Raw genomic sequence first — 13,962 nt, forward strand, 5'->3', positions numbered from 1 at the left:
CTTTATTTTTGTTGTTTTTTTCCATAAAATTTTACCAAAAAATAAGTCTTAGTTGTATTTGATACTACTAGCTGAATTTATAACCGAATTTCTGTATTATATGGTGAAATATTGGACTACGTATAGGTATTCAAATGGTAAACTATTTTCTATGTCATTCTCTGCTTAGTGGTGGCCTCTGAAAATAGTATATGTCGCCTGTTATTTTATTCAAAAAAATTGCGTAGGAAATGTTTTTGATCTTCAAAATAAGCTATAAAATAGACACAAATGATTAAATCTATTTTTAGAGATTTGATATAACAAGCAACTGAAAATATATTCACTTATGATCGCTGTTGAGTAGGCTGGACTAAAATATTACTACAGACACCTAATGTAATCAGCAGCCATCTGCGAGAAGCGTACATTGAAAAACCCGTAGGATACTTCACAATTTTTGCAGATTTTTGCAGTACAATGGTCATCTGATGTCAACCCGTTGGCTAAGATTGAAGATTAAGGACCAAAGACCACTAAGTGAGGTCAGATTGCGGGATATCTGAGCGTTTTGTCCACTGCAATGGAAGGTAAGTTTGTGAACAACAGGGTGTGCAAAGCTAGGCACGCATTCTCCTTTACATGCAGAGTAATGTCTATGTCGACCATAAATTATGATCGAAATCATGCTTTCCAAAATCCTTCACAAAATCCATGTTGTACCCGAGTATCTGCTGCCGATTAAGACAATCTCGAGTTGTATTTGATATGAATCTCTGCATGCCCGTAAATAGTACAAAACAAAGAATACAAAAAGGCAAGTACATGTAACGTTTACACATGTTGTATCTTGCACGTTTTTGTTAACTCACATTTTGCATAATAATTTGATGTTTTATTTATTTATTTCACTGATCGCTTTTCTGCGTTCAGGCACGTGTTTTTTTCTTATGTTTACCTCTATATTGATGGATGATGTTTACCTTTTTGATTTTGCTACCTTTCTATGATATGTATTTGTTTAGAAATGTCATGGAATGCTGGAGTCCTAGAATATGAAACATATCAACAATCCATAATCCATCTATGAGACCCATAATTGTAACATTGAAGGTCAATCGTTTGCTAGTGCAGATCCGAAAAACCGGTATAGCATGTTACATTCTGTTATACACGTAATACGTATAAAGGTCAGTTCAAAAGTAAACTTCTTTGCACATGTATGTCCCAGATTTCAATTTGCCAGTCAGCTGCAATGATTTGACACTTGTGCTGTGCATATCATCAAAGACTTTGAACAACAGTTTAGAACTGTCATATGAAATATAGGTAAATGCCTGTGGTAAAATATGACGATATCCAAAAAAGGGCTTCCATCTAAAAAAAATCAACAATAGATCAGCAACAGATTTTAGATTTAAGACCTCTGGATCTACAAAACAAATGTTTGATCTAGGTTGTTTCTGGTTGGCTGGGATACGGACATGACAGTTACTGCATTTCTTTGCAGATGGCATTGACCTTGGTCTGGACGACCTTGATGCAGACTTTGGCGGTGGAGGGTCGGGAGGAAAACGGCCGACCGAGAGTGCCTGGGACAGGTATGCGATATACACACATTCAAATATATCTCAGCTATCTTGTCCACTGGTTTACATGATACAATGTTTACATTATGAAAGGTGATAGTCAATCCATGCCAATAAATGGAATAGATTCAGCAGAAAATGCAACATTGTCAGGAAATTTGACAAAACATGTATTAGATTCTCCTTGAGCTTCATAAAATTCTTACACGTTGTAACATAATGTTGTTGTAATGGTGTTTTGCAAAGTCTAACTATATGTATCTTTTTGACTTCTGATTTTCAGTGATGATGAGCTGCTAAATGACGACAGCTTTGGTGCAACTAAACGGGTAAGTGTAAAATCATTCTCTGTTAAGTAAAAGTGTTTTTACCAATTTCAGTCAAAATCTATTTGTCACAGACTCACTTTTCATTATTTTCCCTCAGAACTACTATTATCTGTACCTGTGAAAACAAGGGTATGAAAGTGACATAAGCTTACTGTAATTCATTTTATCTTCACGGTAGAAAAATTTCACGGTGTAAGAAAAATGGACATTTTCACTGAACTTTAACTTCACGGTGGCGGCAAGTGATTTACAGAACAGATGTGTGAAGGAATCATAAATAATAACTACTGGTTTTTCACAGTGACGATGAACATTGTCACTTTAAACAGGATAGAATATATTTGGGTAAGTCTCAATTCATTCTAGTATTGCAAGTAAAGTTTAGTCCTTAATTCATAATGACTTTAACCAACACATATGAACTTTCATGCTAGGACAGAATATGCCTGGTTTATTCACATGTTTATCTACTTGTGACCAAAGGTCCTTCCTGTGCCACTCCAGTTCAAAGCAGAACCTGAACCTGAAGAAGAAGATGAGTTTGATGAAGAAGCCTTGTTAGGGGACAGTGATGAAGAGGGAGAAACTACCCAGAACACATCACAGGAAAGTCAGAGTTCACAGGAGGCCACTGACCAATCACAGCTCAGTTTTTCCGAGTCCGTTGACCCCGGTGAAATCTCCATCAGCGTTTCGCAGGAGTCTGACTTCTATGGCTCAGAAGTGGAAGGACAGTACCACGAGTCAGGGGTATGTTGGATGGCTTTGTTTCAAATTCAATATCTGACACAAACTGAAATATTTCACTTTCATCTGCTTTCTTGCTCTTATCACTTCACATGTTATTGATTGGTTGATTGGCAATAATGGTCGATGAGAGAGTACTGTTTCTGTTATGAGTATTAGGTATGATACAGTCAAACTTGTACAACTACAAGTGGCCACCTCTACATAAAGACCATCTTGCCAATGTGCCCACTTTTTGGTGGTCACTTAGACTAGTTAGAGAGTTTTTTTCCATTGACACAAGCATTAATTAAAAATTCTATCTATAGTGACCACCTGTCCATATAGACAAGACTTTATCGTTGACTTGAGTATTTTGCTAGTGGCAGTGACCAGCATATATGCATTACCCTAAAGTCTGCCCATACTTGTGTTTTTCAGCAATATGAGGATGTCATTGATATTAGTATTGGAGATACAGAAGGTCTTGAGGATCTTGAGGTGGATACAGAATACTCTACAGGGTCTCAACAGTCACATTACAGAACTCAGTCTCAGACAACAACACAACAGACACATGTGACAACTGTGCAATCAGAGGAACAGGCATCAAGTCATGACGAGCAGGTAATCAAAAACTCGGTTTATATCCAGTTGAAATAACGATTTTTAGGTTTTGGAAGCAAGTTTCAAGATAAAGTTGAGAAAGAATTCTTCAGGTATGGCCTAAGTACTAGTATGTGTTCCAGTAATGGTAGGAATGAAAACAGAAAATGGTGCAAAATTAGTGTTGTATGTTTGCTTTTCGAGATGTTCTCTCACCAGGATTGCCAAAAAACAAACAAAAATTTACCCTCAGAAACACAACATTTTGCCAGAGTGGGTGCATTTTATTCAGAGGACTTATGTTTGCCTTTGTCTCCCTCTCTGCCATGATTAAAATATCATATTATCACCCGAAGCACTAATTCTGGATCACATGAAAATATTTGATGATGTTGATGTTGTATGGAAAGCATCAAGTTTATGATTTTCAGATATGAACAAAATTGTAGGGTTACACTGAATGAGGTAGTGACGAAAGTCTTGACATTGTTTTTCAGACAACAGAAACAGAAGTTCACACGGAACACGAGGAGGCAGACAAATCCAGTGAGAGTGAAAGTGAAGAAGAAGAAGAGGAGGACGATGAAGAAGATTCTCGGCGAGGGAGGTTTAAGTCCGAGAGGGTGGAGACATCCGACCGTGCAACAACGGCTCCCTCCAAAATCATCCTGGCAAAAGCCAACAAACCAAACCGGGAAATACCAGATACCTTAGGTACGGGTACTATACCTCAAATAGGTTTACCTTTGAGATATTATATGGCCATTATGTTATGGAGTATCCCCAGTCGAGAAGTAAAAGAAGAATATAGAATAAAAGACTATCCTGACCACATGAAAAAGGCATCTTTGTTTTGATACTAAAACAGATCTGATGTCAGAAGGTGTTGTTCAAGCCACTACTGTTGTTTTGGTCACTGTTACTGTAAGAAGCTTTTATGAAATGTTGTGATTTTGAGATTTGTAAGCAAAATGGCATAACCCAAAAGGCAAGGTGATCTGTATTGCCCAACTTGTATTGCAGCAATTCAGAACGAAATCATAAAATCTGATAAATAGAAAAAAATTGCAAACTTTACTTTTGATACTAAGCAGCACATCTAATGTTGCTTACTGACAGTTGTTGTTTGTTTTTGACTACTGTAGAAGTGTCGGAGGATGTGCAGAAGCAGATTGATGAGTTTGAGCAGCAGAAGATGATGGGCAGGAAAGGGCGTGGCTTTAGGGGCGGCCGTGGGGGTCGAGGGTCAATGCCACACCCACGGGGACAGGGTTTCAGACCACGACCACTTTTACAAGGTACAGTTTGTAGACAAGAGCTATGGTATTGTAATAGTTAATATTAGTTTGGCTAGGTTGTCTGTACTTCCTTGCTTCCAGTTCAACTTGTTGTTAGTCAAAAGAGAAAGCAATGTATGTCAAAATGGCAGCAGAAAATCCATTTATTTTGCAAGTTTATCTTTGAATATCCCGGTAGAAATTGAACTTTTCGATGGCTTATTGCTTCAATACAAATTCTTGTAAGGTTTTCTGCTGTCAGCTGTGCTCTGTTTTTCGTCTTGATTCAATTCCGGATGCTGAATTAACGTTCGCAGTGTACAATTTTTGTTGTTTTTGGAAATGATGCTGAGAGAACAGGAGTGGTTACTTTATACATGTACAAAGAAAGATCGACTTGAGTCTTTAAAAACAAGTTTTTTTCTATGACATTAACATATGCAGAACATGACCCCACTACACCACATGACTCCAATGGTCAATAGGTCCCTACTCTCAGCATCTAAGGTTTTGATCATGCTTGATGGTAGTTGAACCAGTAATGGCAAGTTCCTATTTGTTTTGAATAAACAGGACCGCTTGGCCCACGCCCATTGATGTCTCAGCCGAGATTTGGGCCTCGGGGAGGGGGGTACGGCCCCAGGGGGCCACCTGGGCCACGGGGACCTGGCCCTTTACTGAGGTCGCCTGGCCCTGGACAGCTGGCCCCAAGGAAGGTTCTGATCAACCCACACTTCAAGGGAACAGTACAGGCCAGACCTGAAGGTATGGTAGGGTAGGGAGGGAGATTGAAAGAAGGGGTACACTTTACTTAAGAAAGAAAAAGTTGCTGTCATGTTGATGACTTTATTGAAAATTGCAACAAGACAATATATAGTGGAGCAAACAGGCTGATGTTGCGGACCCACTCAACATTACAATTACATTGAATACAACGATAAAACTCTGAAGGCAATTCATCGAAGGATACAATTTGTTGATGACTTAGTCTTTTGTAATACAAGTTTAATCTTTGACATGCATTAATTACCTTCTTTCAGTTGGATCACCATTTCTTTCTTTCACATACATGTACGTTCCTTGAGATTTGTGGTTATTGTTATAAGCAGGTGATGCCAGTTAATGTATCTGACTATTAAGGGTTGGATGGGAAATATAGATGCTATAATTTTGTCTTCTATATTTTCCCCTGGTTAGCTCCATTACGTTGGGATAGGGACACCATGCACCACCTGGGACCCTCTCCTATGGAGGGGCAACGCCAACCGTACCAACCCCCTCCTCACGAAGGGCAGCACCAACCCCCTCCCCCCAGGGGACAGCCTCATCAACCCCGGCCCCAGGGGGGGCAGTATCAGCCACCCCCCCACAGAGGACCACAACAGTTCCAGGAGCCCCGGCCTCGAATGGCACCTCCCATGGTATGAAAACCCCTTTCCACTACAGGCTGCAACTACTGAGAAATCAACAGTTTGCTCAACGAATTTTATACACAAAGAACAAATTTTACATTTTGTATGACTTCTTGTCTCTCAAATCACACCTTAACATTGTGCATAGTGTTCAAATTATAAGACCATGGATCATACAGGCCACTTAACGGTTGCTCATAAGATATGATGATAGCCTAAACTTAGCCCTTGCTGATATTTTGTAGAATAAGAAGATTAACCTCTGTACCCTCAGGGAGGTCACCGTCCCCCTTCGTCAGGCCCACCCAGCTGGCAGGGGAACAGGCCACAGCAGGGACATAACAGACAAGAGCAGTTTGGTTCAGGTCAGAGGACACGTTTCTTGCCTTCTCGTGCTCCTTTGGTACCAAATAGCAAGTATGCTGCAATAGTCTTGGTATTTTGCTTGATGATCTTTGCGTTGAAATTTGACTATGGATTTTACCTCAAGAGTTAACAGGAATATTATGTTACGTTGGCTTAAATGTCAGTTATTTCAACCTATGACTTACTTTAACATGTCATCAATGATTTGGCCATTTCAATACATTTTTCTGACATAAGTTTGTTAATCCTTAGGACCACGGTTTGAAGGTGCCCACCAGCATCAACAGCACAACTTCCAGCCCCGCCCTCTCCTGGACCTGCCCCCTCAGTCTCTACCCCACTCTCATCCTCAGCATCATTCCCAGCCTCCTCCGCACCAGTCCTCCACTCAGTACACTTCCCACAGCCAACCCCCTCCACGTTACCCCCCACAGTCACAGTCCCAACCCCCCCAGCACCACCCCCCGCACTCACAGCACCAGCACCAACCCCAGCAGCACTTTCAGCATTCTAACCCCCCTCCCCAATCTCCGCATTCTAACCCACCTCCCCACTCTCAACACCAATCTTACACCTCCTTCTCTCAACAGCCTTCACACATTCCCACTCATGCCCATAATGCTCTTCAACAGTCCCATAATGCTCCTCCCCAGTCCCATAATGCTCCTCCCCAGTCCCACAATCCTCCCCGACCCTTTAACCCCCCTGCGAGGCCGACCGGTTTCCAGCAGCGTCCTCCACAGCTGAACCAGCCGAGACCACGCATGCAGTCCCCTCCTCCGAGACAACCCTCCCCCCAGCAGTATCGCCATGGCAACCCACCTGGCAACCAGCAACGGTTGCCAAAGCAACCGCCTGCAACACGGCAGCCAGTTACCCAAAATCCTGTCCAGCATGCACAGCGCTCTCCCCAAGCCTTTCCCCAAGGGGAGCAGCAGCCAGTGGCAGCACGGCCTAACCTCAGGGAAATCCCACAGGTGGGAGCACTCCCTCCTCCACAACAGGCATTAATGAGGAAGAAGAAGGTAAGCTGCTGTCTTTTACTGCTGTCTTGAATCTAGCTTTCCTCTCATAATCTTTTCCAGTGGATTTAAAACAGTTTACTTAAAAAGAAATTAAGTCTTAACATTGGTCCATATTTCCAGTCGTAATTGATACAATGGCGGCCTTGAGTTTCCAGTTTTATGTTACCTAAATCAATTGCATATGTCAGCATTGGTGGTAATGCACACTCATCTCAAGATAGTACATTTGTATCTGTCACAAAATGTTTTCAAAGAGAAAACTGCAGCCAAATGCTGTAATCTTCACATGTCAGTATAGCTGTAATACTACTATTACTAGGACTTTGTGGAAACTTTCTGAAAGTTGTGTCTTTATCTGTGCACATGTAAAGATGAAGGTGCAGAAGAGGTTAGGTCCACCAGTCCCCCAGCAGCAACAACAGCCCATGTCTGCAGGGCCAACTGGTGAGGAAGATGAGGAGACTCGCAAGCTACGAGCTAAGATTGCGGAGCAGAAACGCCTCCGAGAAGAGATCCAGCGGCGAAAAGAACTTCGCAGACAGCAGCTGGCTGGAAGCAGAAAAGCGGTAAGTTTTTTTATCAGTTTGTTTGTTTGTCTTGGTGTGTGTTCAGTTTGTTCCTGCCAGCCCTAGTCCAGGTTTGTTCCTGGGCTGAGTTGTAACCGATTGTATGACAATTATATGCTTATTATATTATAAAACTTGACCTGTTGCATTGCCTTGTTGCATCCCGCTGTTAACTGCCAGGTGTATGCCTTATTCACGTCACAGGAATTAATGAAGAGGGTGGCTGCACAAAAAGCTGCTGCAAATCAGGAGGAAAACCAGGGTGGACAATTGCAACAAGCACAACAAGACTTTGGAGCACAACCGGCACAAAACCAAAATTTCACACAGGGTCCGATGAGAACCCAGCCTCCCCCTCCACAGAGGATTCCCGTTCAACAGCAGACGAGACACCCACAACAACCGCAGCACCCGCAACAACTGCAACACCTGCAACAACCACAGCACCTGCAACATCCGCAGCACCCGCAGCCAAGGATGAACAACCCCAGACAGAACCAGCAGAAGGTCCAAGGCTTCGGAAAACGTGCGCCGCAAGGACGACCGCGGATGCCCGGGCCGCAGAGCGCGCTCCAGCCAGTACCTCAGGCCAAGACTTTCCAGCCGAGAGCGCAGAACGTACCACAGAGGATGCAGCTCGGGCAGAATCGCACAGCGAACGGGCAAGTCAGCCTGATGAAGCCTCAAGAGCAACAGGTGCAACCTGCTCCTGCCAGGCTGCATGTGAAGCAGAGACTAGGGCTGGGGAGGGGGAAGGCTAGCCCGCAAATGAGCGGTGGACAACAGAACCAGACAAATACACCTGTACAGAGAATGGTGACTATGGCAGGGCAGCATCAGCCAAAACAGGTAACAAGGTTTACCTTTTAAATTGGTTGTAAAATATCATACGGTGATGACCGCCCTTTGGAGTAACACATCAGCTTTGCAGGCACACAATGCAGTAGCAGCTGTCCATATTACACATATAAAGGTTGGGTTCAATAGTTCGTTCGGTGTAATATAAACAGCTGATACTGAGCCGCGGCGGTTATATCAGCTATACAGAATCATCAATGAGATGACTATAGACACTAATAGTGGTGAGACTGGATATAAGTGTTTCAGTGGCCATGCTCGTAAAGTTGATTGTTTTTGGTGTTTAGACAGTTGTTGGGAGAGGGCAGCCCATCCGCACGGTGACCAGTCAGCAGCCAGTACAGATGTTTGACGTGGGCGCCAACGGGGACCAGCCACATGTCAAAATGCGAGTTGTGCAAGGTCCACAGGTTTGTGTGAAAATCGATGTAATGTGGTGTATCTGTAGTACCTGTGTTGTCTGCTAGATGTCATGGTAGCACAGTTTGAATCAGCTTGAGAATGTATATCTTAAACTTCTCATATATGCATCTATGCAATTTGCACAGTATCTGTAGTACCTGTGTTGTCTGCTACATGTCATGGCAGTACCCTTTAACACAGTTCATATGTACTTCAACTGTTCATCTACCGGTAATGAAGGCTTTAAACACACTCAAGTAGTCAAATTTGTGTGAATGCTGTAACATGTTAGCAGCATTTTCAAAATACTGTCAACATTAAGGAATTTTGAGAGAAAGCATGTCCCGAATTATCAGCCACAATTAGTGATGTCCTTCGTCGAAATGAAAACAAAGACACTCTAGAACAGTTCATGCTCTGTATTTCCAGGGAGGCGGCTTGCAGCAGCAGCCCACCCAGATGGCCAGCTCCCCACAGGCACAGCCACGGAAAAGGATCGTCAAGCTGCCTAACAGACAGCAGTCAGAGGACAGCCAGATGGGACAGCAACAGGCACAGGGACAGCAGACCAACAACCCTAAGGTATGGGGCGAACTCACATCAGAGGAAGTTATCTCTTAGATGTGTAACGGTTTCAAGCATTGTAGATGTCGGTAGGAACAATCAGGAAATTGTTTCTTCTCTCACGTTCTGGTGTTTGCACGATTAGCTCACGCCATCTATTTATTACAGGGTCCTGCATTTTAAAGTACGAGATAAAATGATTCGGGTACCGGCCGAGCCCGAAAATAGCCGCAGGGTGTCCAACGGGGCTATGATAGGGTCACACCAGTCCTGTAAGTGTAAAAAAACATCCTGTAAACTACCTGGCGGGACCCCTTTTTCCAGTTGGGACCTTGAAGCATTAAACAAAGCGTATTGTGTCTTGTCCCCAGCGCGTGGTTCTTGGAGCAGTGAGGGGGCGGGGCCGGGGGCGGGGACGGGGAGGGGTGCAGACCAGGACAGCAGCACAGGCAGCAGCACAGCAGGTATCCCAGCAGCCCGCGGGCATGATGTCATCACACATGGTTGCCATTGACAACCTGTCCATGTCCACGTCTGAAGACCAGCTACGGAGTATGCTGTTGTCCGTTGGTCCTGTAGAGGTCAGTCTAGTGCCCTTGGCCCAACTATGCTTCTAAAACGCTGTTCAGGGCTTGAAATCTTTTTTTTTGATACCTCAGGAATATTATGATTTTTTTTTACTTCCAATTTGGGATAACTTTTTGCAAATCATCTTCCAGCCCTGTTACAACACAAGCTTTAATGTACTGTTTATTAGCTTATATAATCTTTATTCATAATACCAAGCTTGGAATTGTTAGGATTACCTAGTACCTGGCAAAATTTCAAGTTGTCTATTGCAGATTTTTTTTGCTGTTTTTAGGTCATTTTGATTAAGAATTCTGCTCATTGAGTCAATTGTGTGATAATTGGTGACATTTTCCCTCAGAATATGGACCTTCTACGTGGCCAAAAGAAGGCTATAGCCAAGTTTGTACACCCTCAGCATGCTGCTGACTTCCAGAGGAAGTTCCACAGGTAGGTCCAACCCTTCCGTAGCTTATCTTTTTGTAGAACAATCTACACTTCGGATCTTCCATAACAGTGTTCTCACCAGGATTTTTTCACAGTGTAGGGGTCAGGTACGGAGGCCAACTTTGCACGGCGCAAGTCACTCGTGGAGTGCCAATGGCATGATAACGGTTGGGAGTCTGGCATCTTCCGGCACAAAATTTTGAAATTCATAACCAAACAAAACACTATTTACTGCATTTTGAGGGATAAATTTAAGTTTTTCCTCTGTCACAGACTCATTCTTAAGCCAAATAAGAACTTTTTATAAGATTTATGAAGGTTCTTCCCAGAAAGAAACACCCCTATGCTCATTGAAACACAGCATCGGGGTCCAGATCACAGCATCGGGGGTCCAGATTACAGCATCGGGGGCCCCTACGCTGAAAAGGCCTGGCGAGAACACTGCATAAGACACCGTAGATCTGTCTTTTTTGTAATTCTTTCCACTACTTTGTGAATGTAAACGGATTACTTAAGATATAAAGCCATAACTGTTGGCTTTCACTATGATTCCTCTTGATAGAGCAGCTCAATATATAACTTCAACTGACATAACTACACCAGGGTGCATAATTCCGCCACCCTGAAAAGATACGTCCATGGCAAACAAATCTCCAACCCAACGTCCCCCGGTTTAATGCACTCCTATATATCTAAACTGTGCACATCTGGGGGATGCTGCACTAGAGATCTCTCAAACCCACTGTATTTTAACCTTTTCCCTGCTGCCTAACTCTAACCAATTTGGAATTGGGCACCAAACAGCTACTTCAGTGTGCTAAAGGTTAAATTGGCGTGTTTATGTAAACCGGCCGATTAATATTAATGAAGGTTATCTGTTTAACTGTCTTTAGACATATAAGGTGCACATAATTTCTTACATCGATTTCCATCCCTAATCCCGCTGTTCTTGTGCCACAGACACATGGTGGACCTGTCTCATATCAACGTTTCCCTCATGCCCGAGTGAGCTGAGCTGTCAGCCAAAGAGCACGCCTATCAACAGCCAGCAGAAGAGGAAGAACTGAGAGCTGACAAGCATCTGAAGAAAGGTGCCTCCAGCCTGTATGAAGACAGCCGCTGTCCTGTATATAGCTGTCTGCTGTATATTACTGTGGTAAGACCAGACTAATGTTCATGCAGTGATCTGGTCCTCAAGTTGTATTGTGTATACAGACATCCAACATTGTGTAAAATTTACGTATTGGGGTGTGTAAACTTAAGGTCATAGTGCTGTTGTATTAAGTGTTAGTAGCTGTGTGTGAGTGCTGGCTCTCACAGCTGCCAAATGTAGAGGCTGTCTTATATCTAGAGCTGTGTTGCCCAAAGCTGCCTAGAGCAAGCCGAGCACATTTGCTGCCCAAGTCAAGACATCAACTTCGAAAGTACCAGGCCTAGCTGTGCAGAGAGAAGGCATCAACTCCAGAGCTGTCCAATGTTGCTGCCCAGCGTTGCTGTCCAGGTATCAGAAACAGAGCGAACATCTGTGCTGTCCTGATGTACCCCTCTGAAGAGAACCACCCACCAGAGCTGCTCTTCCTTCTTCTGTAAAATGATGACCTTGACCTTCTTGCTGTCAAGAATGAGCTGTTCAGTTCACAACTGTTTTGCTGTCCAAGGGGTATTTGCCACATGCAGAGCTTTGCCCCTGTAGCTTCCTGCTGTCCAATGAGCTGTGCAGCACTAAGCTGTCAGAATGGGCACAGCTTAGAGCTGTCATATCAGACAGCAGATTGTACATGATGGGAGCAGACTTGAGAGAAAACTTGGACTAGAGACTTTGCTGCTGCTTGGGGATGCTGAAGTATTATCTGTAAAAGTTGTAGTATTATTTTTAAAAGAAAGTCGGATGAAAGTGGTAATATTGGCAGAGACAGAAATAGTGCAGAAATTCTCTTTTTTTTATTGAGTCATGCAGCAAAATTTTTAAAAGGAAAATCGTAATTCAGCTGACGTCCATTCATAAGTGAAAAAGACTATAGATCTAAACCAAATATCAGGAATAAAGTATAATTATGTAAGTGATGTTTCTATAGGAAGTAGACAATGGCAATGATAGTGTTTGTTGCACTGAAAAAGGCTTTTTCCTCATTTTTTTAACAAGAAGGTTTATACAACAAGTAACAAAATTGGATCAGAGAAACAGAGAATCACTGTAGAGAAGATCAACAAGTAACTTTTGTTATGGAAGTAAAGAAGGACAAATAGTGACGACGTACAGTTGTAAATATGTTTGTTTGAAAGTAATTATGGGTGTTATTAAAGTCTTCGTCATACAAGGAGAATAAAAGTGTTGATATGTGAGTACAAATGTAGTAAACAAACTAATTTTTACGGAGTAGTCAAAGTAGTTCACCTTACTGTTCATTTGTTTTTCCTCAGTATTATTTTGTGTGCTGTATCCCTAATGTATGTTACTCATTTCATTGTTTCATATGTGTGTATGTTCTACAAATGTGAGAAATATGGCCAGATGGAAGCTGCTATGTGTTAGAAGATGTAGATTGTGCCAAGGTTATCATAACAGAGGGACTGGGGCGCACAGTAGTCTTTATAATAACCCCATGGCCAAGGGTATAACATGGGCTGTTTCAAACCCAGTGACACTGTTAGTGATAAACAAGGGAGATAAGCCATGGGTCAAAAACTACCTCAGGGTGATTTTCTCAGGGATAAGCTGAAGGTAGCTTAGCTACATGTACAGTACAACAACAAATGTGTATTTTTTGATATAATTTTGGAACTGGCCAAAGGGAAAATTTGTGTCATTGGAATGTTGTGTCAAAGGATATACACAAAGTTGCAGAATGGAAATGTAGAAACACAGTGGTAGAAGGATATTTGTAATAATGCATGGACTATGCCTGGGCTTCTGACAGGGTCACGAGGTGCTGTTGACTTTTTAATGAATACTGTGAAGGTCTGATGGTACTTCAATTGTTTTATATGGGCCGAGCATCAAAGGTGTCAAAGGCATGGCTCAGCAAATCAGTTCAGGTTTTAGGGTTTCTGTCAGGCCACAGTGGCAAGTCTCTTGTGTCTGGAGACTGGAGCAACTTCTTGGAAATGGATACTTAAAGTTGTCTAGCTTGGAGGAGAAGTGATGACAATTCACCAAACATTCATTATAGAACCAAGTTCTTGCATCTGAGGTACTGGCAACTGTCCAACAATGCACTAGTGAAGCACCTGGTGCAGATAGGTTTTGGG

The 13,962-nt window shown here is 42.7% G+C and overlaps 1 protein-coding gene across 2 annotated transcripts; it reads left to right on the forward strand.

The window, feature by feature from the left end:
* Nucleotides 1–384: 384 nt before the first annotated feature.
* Nucleotides 385–13,063, forward strand: LOC136446679 (RNA-binding protein 33-like). 2 transcript variants are annotated; one of them, XM_066445142.1, is made up of 18 exons: nucleotides 385–569; nucleotides 1,490–1,580; nucleotides 1,852–1,897; nucleotides 2,381–2,647; nucleotides 3,065–3,250; nucleotides 3,727–3,943; nucleotides 4,375–4,527; nucleotides 5,080–5,271; nucleotides 5,704–5,927; nucleotides 6,193–6,283; nucleotides 6,537–7,309; nucleotides 7,681–7,875; nucleotides 8,080–8,724; nucleotides 9,021–9,143; nucleotides 9,565–9,717; nucleotides 10,071–10,280; nucleotides 10,628–10,716; nucleotides 11,674–13,063. In XM_066445142.1, the coding sequence occupies exons 1-18, from the start codon at nucleotides 563–565 to the stop codon at nucleotides 11,720–11,722; spliced, it is 3,711 nt and encodes a 1,236-aa protein (XP_066301239.1). In that variant the 5' UTR covers nucleotides 385–562; the 3' UTR covers nucleotides 11,723–13,063. The 2 variants fall into 2 exon arrangements, with proteins under 2 accessions (XP_066301239.1, XP_066301240.1); XM_066445143.1 differs by having other exon boundaries at nucleotides 2,402–2,647.
* The last annotated feature ends 899 nt before the right edge of the window (nucleotides 13,064–13,962 follow it).

The sequence above is a fragment of the Branchiostoma lanceolatum genome, chromosome 13 (assembly GCF_035083965.1).
Source record: "Branchiostoma lanceolatum isolate klBraLanc5 chromosome 13, klBraLanc5.hap2, whole genome shotgun sequence".
Taxonomy (NCBI): Eukaryota; Metazoa; Chordata; class Leptocardii; order Amphioxiformes; family Branchiostomatidae; genus Branchiostoma; species Branchiostoma lanceolatum.